The sequence below is a fragment of the Temnothorax americanus genome, unplaced genomic scaffold, assembly GCF_048541705.1.
Source record: "Temnothorax americanus isolate GAGA-0224 unplaced genomic scaffold, ASM4854170v1 Scaffold12, whole genome shotgun sequence".
NCBI classification, from domain to species: domain Eukaryota; kingdom Metazoa; phylum Arthropoda; class Insecta; order Hymenoptera; family Formicidae; genus Temnothorax; species Temnothorax americanus.
This window is the reverse complement of record NW_027509253.1, coordinates 3,940,801-3,956,216: the sequence shown is the minus strand read 5'-3', so window position 1 is coordinate 3,956,216 and position 15,416 is coordinate 3,940,801. Positions and strand designations below refer to the sequence as shown.

The 15,416-nt window shown below is 44.4% G+C and overlaps 5 protein-coding genes across 7 annotated transcripts; 3 read left to right on the top strand and 2 right to left on the bottom strand.

The window, feature by feature from the left end:
• The first annotated feature begins 279 nt into the window (after positions 1-279).
• Aay (phosphoserine phosphatase) lies at positions 280-2,954 on the top strand. 2 transcript variants are annotated; one of them, XM_077398619.1, is made up of 6 exons: positions 280-428; positions 505-907; positions 1,794-1,933; positions 2,029-2,309; positions 2,416-2,577; positions 2,696-2,954. In XM_077398619.1, exons 3-6 carry the CDS (start codon positions 1,794-1,796, stop codon positions 2,782-2,784), a joined length of 672 nt encoding a protein of 223 aa, XP_077254745.1. In that variant the 5' UTR covers positions 280-428; positions 505-907; the 3' UTR covers positions 2,785-2,954. The 2 variants fall into 2 exon arrangements, with proteins under 2 accessions (XP_077254745.1, XP_077254746.1); XM_077398620.1 differs by lacking the exons at positions 280-428; positions 505-907 and adding an exon at positions 1,544-1,679.
• Positions 2,955-2,985: 31 nt separating this feature from the next.
• Ube4a (Ubiquitination factor E4A) lies at positions 2,986-8,453 on the bottom strand. Its single transcript, XM_077398611.1, has 14 exons — positions 7,735-8,453; positions 6,938-7,333; positions 6,533-6,859; positions 6,154-6,347; positions 5,966-6,076; positions 5,485-5,679; positions 5,281-5,398; positions 5,038-5,214; positions 4,806-4,951; positions 4,558-4,707; positions 4,176-4,419; positions 3,935-4,097; positions 3,644-3,848; positions 2,986-3,564 (listed from the first exon to the last, which is right to left on the bottom strand). The coding sequence occupies exons 1-14, from the start codon at positions 8,257-8,259 to the stop codon at positions 3,426-3,428; spliced, it is 3,090 nt and encodes a 1,029-aa protein (XP_077254737.1). The 5' UTR covers positions 8,260-8,453; the 3' UTR covers positions 2,986-3,425.
• A 225-nt stretch (positions 8,454-8,678) lies between these two features.
• Mrps35 (mitochondrial ribosomal protein S35) lies at positions 8,679-9,977 on the top strand. Its single transcript, XM_077398618.1, has 3 exons — positions 8,679-8,901; positions 8,977-9,596; positions 9,691-9,977. Exons 1-3 carry the CDS (start codon positions 8,796-8,798, stop codon positions 9,961-9,963), a joined length of 999 nt encoding a protein of 332 aa, XP_077254744.1. The 5' UTR covers positions 8,679-8,795; the 3' UTR covers positions 9,964-9,977.
• A 205-nt stretch (positions 9,978-10,182) lies between these two features.
• On the top strand, positions 10,183-11,209 carry LOC143893358 (uncharacterized). The gene is made up of 3 exons (XM_077398622.1): positions 10,183-10,717; positions 10,819-10,996; positions 11,071-11,209. The coding sequence occupies exons 1-3, from the start codon at positions 10,464-10,466 to the stop codon at positions 11,101-11,103; spliced, it is 465 nt and encodes a 154-aa protein (XP_077254748.1). The 5' UTR covers positions 10,183-10,463; the 3' UTR covers positions 11,104-11,209.
• On the bottom strand, positions 11,160-15,092 carry LOC143893353 (kinesin-like protein KIF18A). Of its 2 annotated transcripts, none has more exons than XM_077398613.1 (3): positions 14,823-15,092; positions 12,158-14,720; positions 11,160-11,928 (listed from the first exon to the last, which is right to left on the bottom strand). In XM_077398613.1, the coding sequence occupies exons 2-3, from the start codon at positions 14,707-14,709 to the stop codon at positions 11,889-11,891; spliced, it is 2,592 nt and encodes an 863-aa protein (XP_077254739.1). In that variant the 5' UTR covers positions 14,710-14,720; positions 14,823-15,092; the 3' UTR covers positions 11,160-11,888. The 2 variants fall into 2 exon arrangements, with proteins under 2 accessions (XP_077254739.1, XP_077254738.1); XM_077398612.1 differs by having other exon boundaries at positions 12,158-14,691.
• Between the last annotated feature and the right edge of the window lie 324 nt (positions 15,093-15,416).

Below are 15,416 nucleotides of genomic sequence, written 5' to 3'. Positions count from 1 at the left end.
GAGTATCGCGGACTTTTCTCCCTTCGAGCGATTCGAATGTGCGCTGCCATCACAATTCAATACCCGCGCCATCTACACGCAAAACGCCAAAACTCGTCAGGCTGTGCAGTTACCGACTGTCGATAATCGGTCAGATTTATCAAAATTATTAATCGATGCGATCGATAATTATCGATAATAAGAAAGTTACGATTATATTCCCGGTTGCTAGGTTACCGCATGCTTACGACATGGCGCTTCCTAAGTTCCTGAAATTATTCTCAAACACCTGCGTCGTTTATTTTTGCAAATATCGAATCTGCAATTTGCAAAATATATTGAATCTACAAATTCTTACGTACAAATTGGATGAGGTTAAACTCGTAAACAGCGTGAAAGACGAAATTTCAACTATTTCAAGCTGCCTGTGGCTGCCTGTCCCATCTACAGTCTGCTTCTATATTATTATTTTTTTTCTCTTCCGAGAAGAGCTGCGGTTGCATGGCGTTTTTTCACATTTTACAGAAGTTACGAGAGAGACGGATCCTTACAGGGGCATTTAAAATCCGAGTCCGGTAACAAGAGCGAGGCTCGATCGCGCGACGCTATCAGACGAGACGGATCAGCGGATTAACCTGAGCGGCCGTAATCTTATCGTCGAAATGCAAGCGAATCTCGACCGTGTTGAGGAGAGAACGCAAACGCGAGAAATCGAGAAAAACAACGGTTTAACGAGCTCGAGCGGCCCCCCCAGCTGAGCAATTAGCCGTGATTACGAGACGCGGCTTACGAAACACGTTTACGATCGCGTGATAGACAACACCGCGGAGCTTCCACTTCCTTCTGCAGTACAGAGTGGCACCCGGCTGACTCGAGCTAGTTCGCCGTTGCCGTCCGTTGCGCTTGCCGATCTCGCGGCGTCGACAAGGTAATTTTCTCATTCTTCGCGAGATCTGCCTCATTCCTATATTCGTCATTCCACGTGGCTGGCCGGCACCTCGAGTAAAATCCAGCCTCGATTTTTCAATCGTTTGGCTTGGAATTTAAACGAGGAGACGATCCAGTTTCAAATATCGAAGATTTAATATGTGTACTCTAAATCGTTAATGAACAGCTACTTCCGCTTCTCTCGAAACATTCCAATAACTCTGAACCAGTTCTCTCTATTGATGAGATTTAGGAATTCCCAAGGAATACTTTCTCCACTTTCTATTTATCCTCTCGTTAATTTATTTCAGCAGGTCCGTTTTGCGTCTTGTTGCATTTCTCTGGTGGTAAGATTGATCGCGTTCCGTGCACATTGCACGCGAATAGTTCGTTCGTGTATGTACCCACACACTACCCACGTAATCACGTACGCGTGATCTTTCGCTTTTTGCCGGATGACGCAAGAATAATAATCGGTCATTGGCAGTCGTTGCTGGTCATTGCTATCTCGTCGAGGCACTCGCAGCAGCCGAGCGTGTCGCAATTGGCGCATACGCAATTGTCAATCGTCGATAACGACCGACGTCGCCGCGTTGAGACACGTGTCACCGTGACCTCGCGTGAGAGGAAAGACGAGCTGCCGGAATTGCTCCGGATGTGCAGTCACGCGCGGGACGAGACACGTTCTGGCGGAAATTATCGTCTGCTATGAAAAACACACAATCCCGTCTTCCCGTTTCCTTTTCTCGAATTACAGATCGACCGTTCTGAAAGTAATAAAAACAATGCGGAGCTGTTTTTTTACTTCTTTCGTTTTTAATTTCTATCTTTTTTTCATTTTTTGTTTTCTAAATTTGTTTATCGACATTTTGTTATGCGTTTTCCAGATGACAAGCCTGGAGAATATAAAAAACATATGGAAAACTGCGGACGCTGTAACGTTCGATGTGGATTCCACGGTCATAGCGGAGGAAGCTATCGACGAGCTCGCCAATTTCTGTGGGAAGGGAGAGGAAATCACTAAGTTGTATGTTTCTATCTGACTTTGCTCGCGATACGGATTGTTGAATTCCACAGGCTCTCACCGACGCAAAAATGTCGTGATACATTTTTGTTTTCCAGAACAAAGCGGGCTATGCAAGGTGATATGACGTTTCAGCAATCATTATCTGTGAGACTGGGGATCATAAATCCAAGTTTGACGCAAGTGAGAGAGTTCCTGAATACGCATCAACCAAAATTTACCGCTGGCATCAAAGACTTGGTGTCCGCTTTACAAGCTCGTGGGAAGGAAGTGTTTCTCGTTTCCGGCGGTTTCCGCTGTCTCATCACACCGATCGCTGCGCAGCTTAACATCCCACCTGAGAATATTTATGCGAACAGATTAAAATTTTTTTTTACGGGTAAGTGGTTGCATCAAAGTATATTTTTTTATAGCTTTCTGTACATTTAGGAATTTATAGCCCGAAACGTACAATGCACATTCATGGATACGCAAATATGTCATAGGGGAATACGCTGGGTTCGACGAGTCTCAGCCGACTTCTAAGAGCGGTGGCAAAGGAGAAGTGGTACGTCTTATAAAAAAAGAAAAAGGCTTTAAAATCGTCGTACATGTCGGCGACGGCTCAACAGATTTAGAAGCCTCGCCACCAGCGGATGCATTTATAGGTATGTATATTCACTTGAGGAATTGTCTCTAAACATTCTATCTTATGTTAACGTAATGATGGAAGTTGTACTGCAAATCAAAGGGTTTATTATTACCACTAATATATTTTTTTTGCAGGATTCGGTGGAAATGTAGTTAGGGAAAACGTAAAGTCACGCGCGCAATGGTTCGTCACAAACTTTGATGATCTCATAAAATGTTTATAGACATGTAATATTTTTTATGAAAATAAATTCTCGTTATTTTAGTTAAAATGTTTTACACATAGTTTTATATATTTAGTCAAAATGTAAAAAAAAAAATTAAATCTGCTTGAACACAAAAAGGATGGTTATTATTAACGGATAAAAATAAAAATGCAACTACGGTAATTAATGCCGGCACAGTCTTGAAAATTGCAAACAATGTTCATAAATAACACACTTTATTCTACACGGTACATGAAATATACAATTACCTTTTTGATGCAGTGATTCCTAAAATCATATGCCACCTATGTATATAACATTTTATTAATCGATAACTATTACGATATATAACTGTGTATTCTATACTTGTTTATAACCCTGTACATAATTACATTGCACAGTATGTATACAAAATTGCTTTTTTCTTTTATTTGCCGTCGTAGGCGAATCGAACGTCAGCGAGCGGTAAAATCTCGATGAAACAACGCGATAAAATGCGATAAAATACGCATTTTTCGTTTCACGGATTCTAAATGATGATCGCCACGAATCCGAACTTTAGCAATCGTAGGGTTGTCGTTGTGCATTTTTGATGACGTACAATTTGTCTTAGAAATTACGTACGTAAATTTCAACATTGCTCCATCGTGGTGTACCATTTAACTGTAATTAACGACAACCAGTTTTTTCTGTGAGAGCCAATCTTGTATCTTCCGTTGAAGTTCAACATTCGGTTTCACCATATCCATGGTAAGTGGAGATCGATTAAAAGGATCAGTTTGGTCGCTCAGCAAATGCCTGAAATACATTTATAAAATTTTTATATTGCGGTATACAAGTTAAAAAGTATCTGTGTATAATTCGTGTGCCAGTATACCTTGCTATAGTCTGACGATCGATAGTTATTTGTGACGATGGCAAAACAACCGGATCCGTCATAACAGTCGACATAATTGGATCTAGGAATTCGTCGGGAACATCTGTTAAAATCTCATCTTCCTCTCGCTTTTGATTTGCAGCTTCTTCCACGCTCTTGGCAAATTGATCCAGATCGCCCAAGATTCCCACACCACCGATACGAACTACGATATACACACGATTTTTTTAGATTCTTTCTGCTGCCTTTTAGAAAAAAAGTATATATATATATATATAGAAAATCTCTTACCGAGCACGTTGTCCGCCAGTTTAAACAGTTCTGGACTATAAGATCGTCCGTCTTGAGACACGGCGAGTGTAAAGCTTTCACTTTTACTCAGATTAATATAGATCTCGCATATATTTAACACCAAATTTGCAGGATTGAACGCATATTCCTTTTGATCGTTTACCTAAAATTTCAGATAGATGAGATTGCAATAGCATAATTTTTATCGATTATTGTAACATTTACAGATTCTAAAAATTACCTTGAGATTTTTTTTATTCGGTCCTACCAGTTGCAGTAATAAATAATTGAGCATGGAAGCGATACGGTCCACCATGATTGGATGGCAGAAGATCGACTTTATTTCGGTAGTCAACATTTTTATCGTCTGTATAGTTTTTCTACCCAGAATATTATCAAAGCGAGCAATCATACCAATATGCTGAAGATACGCCGCCTGTTGCTCGCGTTCATTCGGTGGCAATTTATTCCATTCTCCGCTTTCCCTTGTGTTCGAAAATAAAGCGACTTAATACAAATTTATCATAAAGTGTTTCATAGAAGTGTGTTTCATTTAAGAAATATGACACACACATATAATAAAAAATAATAATCTCGTGTGACTTTTTTTTTTTTTTAAATACCTAGCTTGTAGCATTTGTCTCAACTGTGCCATATTTGATAAGGCTTCGTCCAAGAGAAATACAGCATCGTTCATCAACAGATTAATGAAACGCAGAAACAAAGGTGGTTGAACCGCTTCCATGTTGCTTTCTGCTTCTTGAGCTAACGTACTGATACATTACAATTATATAAGATGCTTTATCTGTCGGGTGTCGAATATTAGATATCAAACAAGAAACAGCAATTGAATTTTATAAATTCTGCTTACATAAAGTTATTACGATGCTCGGCAAGTTTCCATAAATAATCCATAACAATGTACATTGGACGACGGTAGTTGAACTTTTGTTCGAATTGTACACTTTGCCCGGTCATCTCGATACTTACAAACACATACAGCAAGTTGACAATTATCTGTTCATAAATGAAACAGCGCGTGAGAAATAATCAGCTGTGCGTGCATCTTTTCAACAACGAGCCCTAAGCAGTACTTTACTCACTTGCTGTCTGTACGGATGAGTGAGAAACAGCTGTTCCCTATGGAATGTTCCTAGGTTTGGCGTTGTTGGAGCAACGTTCTCGTCTGCGGTCGGTAAAAGTGCCTCCAGGCTCTCGGCTAAACGCGCGCGCAGATGCGGATTGTACAGACGATGCTGGGACTCCATCAAAACTATAATCTGAAGGAAACCACGTATAACTTTAACGATCGCGATGAGAGTACAGCTCGTTCTACCTTGACTTACCTCCGTCAAGATCGGATTCAGAAAACTCGGACCCTGCTCCTCGAACGTGTTTGGACTTAACCGACGTAAGAAACACAAGAATCCAATAGTATTCTCCACTACGAACTCAGGAATGCATCTGGATTCAGGAGATGTCAATTTTTACATTAATTCCGTTTATTATTCCGTTTCCATTGCGATTTGGTATATGTATATTTCACATACCTTAGCGTAATTGGAACAGTTTCTGATAACGGGAATGTAACAGGTGTATATTCTTTCGGCGCAAAATTTTGTTTGTCCCCTTCGGTTACAATGTGTAAATTGACTTGTGTCAACCAAAATGCCGTCATTGCGTGAAATTTCGCCAAGTGTTCCAACATTTTCGGCACCAGTAGACTCGCTTTAAGTGTTAGATATCTAGAAAGAATGAATTTTCTTTTTATTATACCTTAAAATACAATTTAAAATAAGATACAATAGCCCGTATTCATAGTCGGATCTTATTTCAAGACTGTCTTAAGTAGTCTTAAGATGCTAATACAGCTCTGTGACTGGTCCGTAACATCTCAAGATCGTACTTAAGGCGGTCTTAAATATAAGATCCGACTATAAATACCGGCCTATGGTCAAAATATATGCATAAATCATGATAAAAATATAAACAAAATTAAAACAGTGCATGGCATTAATGTGCTTTATATACTTTGTCATTTCGGTCTCCATTCGTTGCGTTATGAGTTCTAGCACCTCTGAACTGCCACCAGTTCGAGCATCATTGTAAGCTCTTTGTATCCTAGCCAAATCTTGATTTGTTCTGTAGAATTGAAAGTAATAATGTTTAAGCAACGTTGAGCAGTTGACAAAGGATTATAAGATCAATCATTAGCTCACTTTAAAAACTTGTCCAGAATAACTCTGTAACCAAGATCTAATGCACGATGTGTTAGGAAAAAGCATTCTGTTATAAATCCGAATGAATCTGCCGTTGGCCGACTTTCCCCTTCCGGAGTTGGTACTAAACATGTCTCGGAGCTCAATCCTTTCATATGTATACCACGTTGTAGACTCTCGGCTTCGTCCTTTGCCTAAAAATGCAAATAAAATAAATGCTAATCGAAACTTATTTATTTACCGCATATGTTTGTACGTATGTGTCAGTTTCGTTGTGTCCGAAGCATTCATTTACTCAGACGCATTTCAACTAGCATCCGAAAGACTAATTGCATACAAGTACCGCGTTCCGTGTTTCTTAAATTCTTGAAAAACCAACCTCCGCGCTACAGTATGTGGGATCGATCTTCGGTACTTTGGCGTCATTCAATTTAGCGCAAAATGGTTGACAGAGGCGTAACAGTACATTGCCTATGTTCAACATGAAACCATCCGACACGCACAGCACTCCCAGCAATCCCATCTCCATGTGAGAGTTCCAAAGTTTTCCTCTATTTGCATTCGCATGGAGGCAGTTACCCAGCCATTGCAAAGTCAAATGGCGAAGCTCAGTCGAACATTTCAACAAGGAATGAAAAACCTTGTGCAGGGCCTCGCTCAGACTGCCCATGGCTACCGGTATGGTCTCCTCCATAATCGTATACGGCTGTGATATTTGGACAATGTATAAAGCGAATCGCACAGCTTAAGAAGACTACTCGATTAATAGGAAAAATTGCCGTACTTGCCGTAGAGGTTTGTCGAAAAGATCGTACGGATCTTTGGACGTTTTCGGTAAACAGCTAATGCTGAAGAGCGCGCCCAGTAATGTGTCCGAATACCCGCAGCCCTGATTATTCTTTGGTGTACTATGGCGAATTATTAGCTTTGCCAGTGGATCAATGGTGGAAAATGTATTCAGGAGAGCGAACCACTGTTTGCAGAAGGTAAAGAGATTGCTCTGAACCGCTTCCTTATGGATAATATCGAGGACTGGAGAGAACGACTTTGTAACTACATCCTCTACGTCGCTTTCTCGATTCACCGCTATTAATTCTTCCACTATGCCACTGACGAACGACGATAATTCTGACTCTGACGTAACGTCATTCATAAATAAAGCAACAAATTGGCTATGAATCTGAAAATAACGCACAACAATTAACATCAGGTATTATGTACATCTCGCTTACTATGGATCTGTTTTCTATTGCTGAACCGATCGCACTCGTTCAGAGTTTATCTTTTCCCTTCCAATGTAGAGTAGAAAAGATAAGACTCTGAACACAAGTGCAGACAGTTCAGCAATAGGAAACAGACCCATAAAAAGAAATTTGCCACTCTTAGAAACTATTCCATCATGAAATCATTCAGGGCCGGTTGTTTCAACCTGTTAGTAAGCTAACTAATAGTTAAATCATATGTCTATCTCCGTCTAATGTAAATGATAAACAAAGACATATATATGATTCAACTATTAGTTAGTTTATCAACAGGTTGAAACAATCGGCCCTCAATCATAAGAGTGTTAAGGTCCACTACCTCCTGATACTGAAACAAATCTGGCTCCTGCAAGGCCGTGTTGGCGTTTCGCAGTACGATCTGACAGGCGTTTCTCACGGTGTCCTCGACGCCGTTCGTCTGATAGCGCTTCAAACGGCAGTAGCACTCGTAGAGGTAGGTTATGACCTGCGTCTGCACGACGTGGCTGTCGACGTCTCGCGCCTTGGGTTTGGGATCCGGCAGCATCAGGCGCTCGAAGACGGCGTGCTCGATCGAGTTGGCGTCGACGAACACCAGAGAGTCTTGCGCGCGGCGCAACGTCAAGCCGAACACGTGTGCCATGAGTCGGTCGACCTTGTCGTCGAGATCCGCGGTCTCGGTCGCGTTCTCGACCGGAATCCCAGGCTCGTCCTTGCTCGCGCCCGACGACCGTTCCGCACAACTCGCGTCGTCGTCGTCGTCGCCGTCGCCGCGGACGGCGCGATGCTCCGAGGAGAACGAGACGGCATCGTTATCCGTGGAGAACAGCCCGGCGAACGGGTTGCCCCTTATATTGTCGCACATGATTTGCGGGTTGCCCCTTTCACAGCGAGATCCCCGCGACGGGCATGACTAAACCGGGAGCGAATCGACGTTCCCCGTCATTACGTCACGAGGCCTCGATGTGTCAAAAGAAGTGTCCGCTTTTCCAACCTCAAACAACCTCAAAAGTAGTATCGCTCGATCATCGACGTTCCCACGAATACGAGAGACATTCCAGGAATGCGGAGCGGAGTCGGAGCGATGACAGCGCGCCGTAATGTAATAATTGAACGGCGGATCGTCCAAACTTAAACGACACGCTATTCAACGCACGCGATTGGTTCTCATTCTTGTTTTTGGCCAATCACGGCCTGACGGTTCCATCGTTTAACCAATAGGAAAATAAACGTGTCTTTAAATGTCCAAGTGCAAAAGGTGTAGGTGCAGACAACACAAACAGACCTTTGACGTTTTAGGTTATGTTGAATCAGAGTTAGGTTAGGTTGGACGAAGTTGGATTCTCCAAAATAGAATTGGCGATTATGTTTTCGCTGTAAAGTAATACGAAGCGCACGAAGATGTTGTCGTTGAAACGTGGACTCGAGGCGAGCCTCGCGCAAGGTTTGCCGAAAGCGTCGAGGCTACTCGCGGCGTACTCCTCCTCGGAGACGAGCGGATCGGAACGTAGGTATCCGGTTGCACCGGTGTTCCAATCTATTGCGCGACAGATGACATACGCATACGTGTCTTCGTTTTCAGAATTTCGAGTACTGGAACTTTATCCGGGGTACAAGAAGGTAGCGCAGCAGAAGCGTAAGTCGCAACGGATCAATGTCCCACCGCCCAGGACGAAGGAGATGCCCGTCGACCAGGACTGGCCGTCGGTCTGGCCGGGCGCTCGAACCTTCCACCCGGCCGCAGTGCCGCTGCCGTTGCGCCAGGGGTACGTGGAGAAGGGCACGCCGCCCGACAAGTACGCCAATGCCGAGCTCTTGAAGATACCCAACTTCCTGCATCTCACCCCGCCGGCGATACGACGGCATTGCGAGGCGCTGAAGCGATTCTGCACCGAGTGGCCCGCCGGTCTGGAGACCGAGGAGAAATGCGCGAGACACTTCCCCGTTGAGCTCATCACGTCCGACTACTGCTACTCCTCGCCCACCATAAGAGATCCGCTCGCTCGGATCGTGAGTCTGCGAGTAAGGCTGTCCTCTCTTCACTTGGATACCCATGCCAAGGATAAGCTGCTGCGATTACTGGGAAACAAGTACAATCCGGAAACCGATGTGATGACGATCACGGCTGATAGATGTCCGACCAGAAAGCAAAACTTGGAATACGCACGGTACCTCCTCACGGCGGTGTATCACGAATCTTGGGTAAGCGACAGCTTGACCACGCGAATAAACAGATAATTCAGGTAATCGCACGTAATTTACGAGCTTGGCGAGTGACGCGAGATCTCGCTTGCAGAGGGTAGAACCGTGGGAGGCCGAGAAGTCGCTGGCGGACATGGAGTACTTCGACTGGGACACCAGCCAGAGCCGTACGAGCCTAGTGACGCTGTACAAGTGGCCGGAACCGCCGACCGATTATGACTACGAGACCATTCCGCACGCAACGGAATACAAAATTGCCGTGTCAGATCTTATAAACAACGGCGAGGATCAATATTCGGTCAACAAGTACAAGGAAGCTGTTAAAAATTTGTTAAATCTCAAATGCGATAATAAAGTTGAATCTTGAGTATAAAATTTAAACCGCGTCACGAGCTCGATTTAATCGTTTTTAATCAGCGTCATCTATTTTCCCCGTGAATTTTCCGTAAGCGGTGTGCCCTACTTGAAAGCTCAATTCGCCGTGTACAATTTTACGCTCGTTACCTGTCACGACTAACATGCCAAATATAGCGAGATTATGCTGTTCGCAACAGTATTCGAATTTATACAATTTGAATAAAATGATGACAATTGGAGCGTACGAAGAGTCAACTGGAAACGCTCGTTATCGTCTCTTCTTTTCGGTATATATATTCGTCGAGCGTGTCGAGTCGCCTTAACTTCGCGACGTAAAGTAAAAGTCTCAACAACGAAATATCGCGCAACATTAACGATCGGTAACTTTTGGATCAGCGCATTTCAACGATAGCTCTTATAAAATGCGCTGAGGGGATCTCGTTCTGTGTACCGCAACGCGCCCCTCCCTCCCCCGATATAAAAAGTTTGAATAGCCGCTCAAATATAAAAATGTTGAAGATTACGTTGCTCATCGGTGTGTTCGACATTGTTCGATGCGAGATGCAGACAACGAGACTGGAAAGGACCGCAAGCGAAACGCCGTCTTGCAGTAATCCGCCCATGTGTTACTTACCGGATACGTACAAGGAGCCGAGGAGTATATCGTTTCCATTTTACCCGAATTTTCCGAATGTGCACAAGCAACAGATTCAACGCAGTTACTACGGTGGATTCGGCTCCACGTTACCAGCTTATTATCACCAGTAAGTATTTTTTTTTCTTCTAAATAATCGCACCAGATGATCCTCTTGCCTTTCCTACCGTTGCAATGTTCGTCGATAGTGATGAACGACGTACATTTCAGCGCTTTTGATCCCATCACCGTGCTGGCGTCACTGGCGTTTTTGGCATTTCTACTGCAATCATTCGCCACGCTTTTTGAACGTTCGAGATCGATGCTGCCGACGATAGTTAGCGGCCGGCAATCGGACTTGAGAGTGCCGGAGATCCCGAAACACGTGTCGTACGCCTTGCAGGAATACGTGAGTATTCCGAAAGTTGAATGATAACTGAGTGACAAACAACGAGAGTATAATGAAAACGTGGTGCTTTCCAGGAAAATCTCAATGAGGAGTTGGAGAAAAAATAATCACTCGACTTTTTACGTGCATTAGAACAATGTTGTTTTGCAATCTACGAGCGATCTCTAGGAAAATTTCCGTAAATAATTTATTCTCTCCTTAAGGATACATACAATTAGTCGACATTCCCCACAGCAGAACACTTTTGTTGTCAGTACATATATAATCTAATAATTCAACTTTTGTATTAATTTTTACTTACGTGACGTAAATCTTTAAACATAAGTTTGGTACATTTTGGAGTATTTTAAGAATATAAATGCACTCTCTCTCTCTCTCTCTTTCTTTCTTTTTCTTTGGCAACGGAGATTACACGGAGTTTTGCATAAATTAAATTATTAAATAATGTAATTTCCGAAGACAATAAACTGAAGATTACGCACGACTGTTGAACGCACTTTGTCCGTACCGTTTCGTCAGTCTTGAATAAATCCTTTAAAAAGATATTACATCATACAAAAATACACGATATAGCTTACAATTTTGAAATTTACATTTTCTAAACGTACACAGAGAAAGAGAGAAATATTGCTTGCACAATTACAGGTGTGTATATATATATATATCTTTTCTTGCATTAAGCTAAAAAAAACATACATAGATAACATAAAAAGAAGTCATTTTATTAGAATCCTTGACTTTACCTCTTTAAGCACGTATAGTCAATATTTATTATATTTAAAATCTTGTATCTATTAAAAAAATCTTGTCAAAAGTCTTATTACTTAACGCAATGTTCGTAAGGCCACCATCTCTTCAATCTTGCGTCCAGGTACCAATTTTTTGCCTAATATTACCATGGAACTCTAGTAGACGGTGGAGCTGTATTGGGTCTATAACAGGAAAAGGATATACGGATATAATACAGATAAATTCTTAATATTAGGCCTGTTCGTTTTAGCTGAACTTCCTGCACGATTTATTTTTCCTCTTTTTTCATTTCACGTTGGAAAGAAAAAGAGAAAGGATCAACTGTGCAAGAAGTTCAGCTAAAATAAACAGACCTATTCTCATAAAGATGTCGAGAAGAATTTAGACCGTGCTAAATACTCTGTTACTTACTTTTTTCCAATCGTTGACTTTTGATACGGATGGGTCGTCATTAGTCCGCGCCTCTCTTTATTACGTATCGCCTTAAGCGCCACGTCCGTTTTCTCGTCGCTATTGTTGTGCCGGGAAAGAGACGAAAAATTGGACGACGTATCGCTCTTCAATCTATTTAGAATGGCGATACTCTTTGCACTCATTTGTATAGGCCTCTGTTTGTTCTCCTTATCCACTCGACCAGTATTCTGTACAACAGTCTTGTTATTCGTTCCCAGTCTCTTCGTCTGCTTGGAAGGTGTGCCGCTGTGCTCGCTGTTCTTGTCAGACAACACACGTTTCCTGATCACGTTCTTCGTAGCAATTCTTTCCCGTTGAGTCTCTGGCGCAGATTCGTCCCTCGGCGCGGGTTTACTCTCGCAACTAATGCTTTCGTCGGCTATGTCGGAGATATTGGTGTCGATATTTTCATTCGCGCTGAAGGTGGAGTTCAAGATGTTCACGTTGCAAACATTGTGCTCCTCTTCGTCGTCCATCTCCGGTATCGCTGCGGCGACCGCCGGCATCGCATTGTTCAACGGATCCAACCCGGCCGTGCTCAGACACGTGATCACGTTGAAATCGTCCGCTTTGCTCGTCTCATCCGAATCGGACCATTTGATATTTCGAAAACCCTCGAGCAACTTTATCAGCTCTTTGAACTCCAGCTGCATCTTGTCGGTCATCGTGCCGTAGCCCTTCACCATGTTGTAGTAATTCTGCAACGTGTTGCTCATATTTTTCGTTATGGTGTTAATCGACTGCCTCTCGCACTGCATGAGACTGCTGAGCTTCCTCGTGTGCTGTTGCATAACGGGGATCCAGCATTTCTCGATCTCGGAGATTTCCAACGACAGTTTACTCTGCAGATTCTCGTCGAGCGGTTTAGCCTTCGCTTCCTGTATCTCCGTCTCGACCGAGCACAATTCCTGCCACGTATCCTGCATCTGCGCTTTAAGCGACTCTCTCTGCCGTTGGAAGTAACGCAGAGATTTGTTGATGCGCGACTTTCCGCTGGCGTTTTGTTCCTCAAGCGACAGGGCGTCGCTGGCCGCCGTTAGATTGCGCAGCCTCTCGTCCGCGTCCCTCTTGTAGAGTATTCTACACGCCAAAATCTTATCGGAGCTCTCCAGAGCCAGCATCCTTTCTATCAAATCCTTCTTCTTCTCGTGCAATTTCATCATCTTGTTGTACGCGTCCAGCATGACGACGTTCGGCTTGCTCTCGACCGGCTGCACCGTCCCGTTCTCAAAAGCTGCCAATTTCGACTTCAAAATATCTATCTCCTTCTTCTGTTCCTCCACTATCTTGATATAGCCAGCAACGTGCATCTCGCAGGACACGTTCTTCTTGGCGTACGATTTGATCTTCTTCGCCCGATTCGCGTATCTCAAAGTGTTGTACGTATCCTCGTAGGTGAGGCTGGAAGGAGCGATATTAGCTATCATGACGGTATGACAGTTACCACCGAGCGAATCTTTCAGTAGCCTCGTAAGTTTGGAGTCCCTGTATGGAATATGTTTTATACCGTCCGCTAGATTGTTTATGCAGTTCCCAAGGGCTAATAAGGATTTGTTGATGTTAGCGCCTTCCTTAAACCTAACACCTTTGCATCCAGTGGCCGAGGCCCTTTCCGATCCCGCCAAGTCGATCATAGACAGCTTGACTCGCTGCACCTGGCTGTCCAGCTTGTTGATTATCTTGATGTACACCTGAAAAACCGCGTGGCTCCTGCTGCTCTCCTTGTTCGCGTCCGTCGGATGCTGAGTGCGATTCTTGTTACCCTCCGCCAACAGCGACAGCAATTCGTCCGCATTCTGAATAGCGATCGGTTCTAAACCGGCTACCACGACTCCGCATCTACCGTCCTCTCTCAGATGCAACTGGCCGGACTTGTGCAACAAGTCCTGCACGTTCTCGTTGTATATCTCGAGATAGGACACGCCCAAGTTGAATTCGCGATGCTTGCTCTGATTCTCGATCTCGGCGAACAGCTCCGCCACGGTTCGATACGTGATACCAGGGTCCTCTCTGTTACCCAGCATGGTGTGAGTCTTACCGGCGCCGGTGGCGCCGTAGGCGAACACCGAGCAATTGTAGCCGTCCAAAAGGCTACCGATCACGCTCTTGGTGCTACCCTCGAACACGTCGGTGTTGGCTGACGTCGAGTCGAAGACCCTGTCAAAGATAAACTGCAGCTGCTTGTTCTGCTTCTTCAGCATGTCCCTACCCTTCTGCGCCACATTGTGGAAGAAGAAGGGCGTCGCCTGTTCCTTCGGGTCGAAGATCAGCATCTTGTCGTCCACCACCTCGATGATCGTCCTGCTGTTGTCCTGCAGCTCCCGCTCGTTGGGCGGGCGTACCCGCACGATCACCTTGATCGATATCTCGGAGGTCTCCTCGCTCTTCATCGCGGAGCCGCTCGTGCTCGGCTTGACCGTACCGCCGGGCGACAACCGCCTCTTGATCGCCGCCTTCCTGGCTTTGCTCGGCGAGAACGCCTTGCCCAGATCCTTCTTGTTGAAAACCATCGTTAGTAGATCTACGATCGTTGCGAGTTTTTTTACCTGTTTTCCGCGAGCCTCACAGCGTCATAGCTTCTAGAGCGCAAATTTTAGAGAGCAAAGCCACACGCGTCACTTACGTTGTTCTCACATCGTTCCGACATCGCTCAAGTCGTCTCGCCGCTGCCACGGATGACCTTTTTGTTCTGGCGTTTTCGTCCGTCCCCCCGTGGTCAGCTCGTGCGCGGAACTCGTGGGGGGCAAACTCCTGATCCTTTTTAGATCGCGAAAGCGGAGGAGACGAGGAGAACCGTGTTAAAATCGACGCGAACCAGCGAACGCTCGTCACCGCAACGATGCACGCGGAGGGAGAGCCAAGCCGTTTGGCGTTACGTTGAGTTTTGAAATTTAAACGCCCGACGATCGAGTGCAGTCGCGCCAATTGTGCGACGTTAAACGCTAGGGAAATTTGACGGTCGGAGTCTCTCATGCTGCGTTCCCACTATACGCGTCGCGTCACGACGCCGCGTCAAGAGTTATCCAATCAAAACGTTTCATTTTACGACGTCATTTCCGACAAGATCTTGCGTCAGAAATGACGTCATAAAATAAAACGTTTTGATTGGATAACTCATGACGCGGCGTCGTGACGCGACGCGTATAGTGGGAACGCAGCATCACAGGCACGATTTTCAACGCGCCGTCGCGATATGGAAAGAGATTTGTTCGTGTTG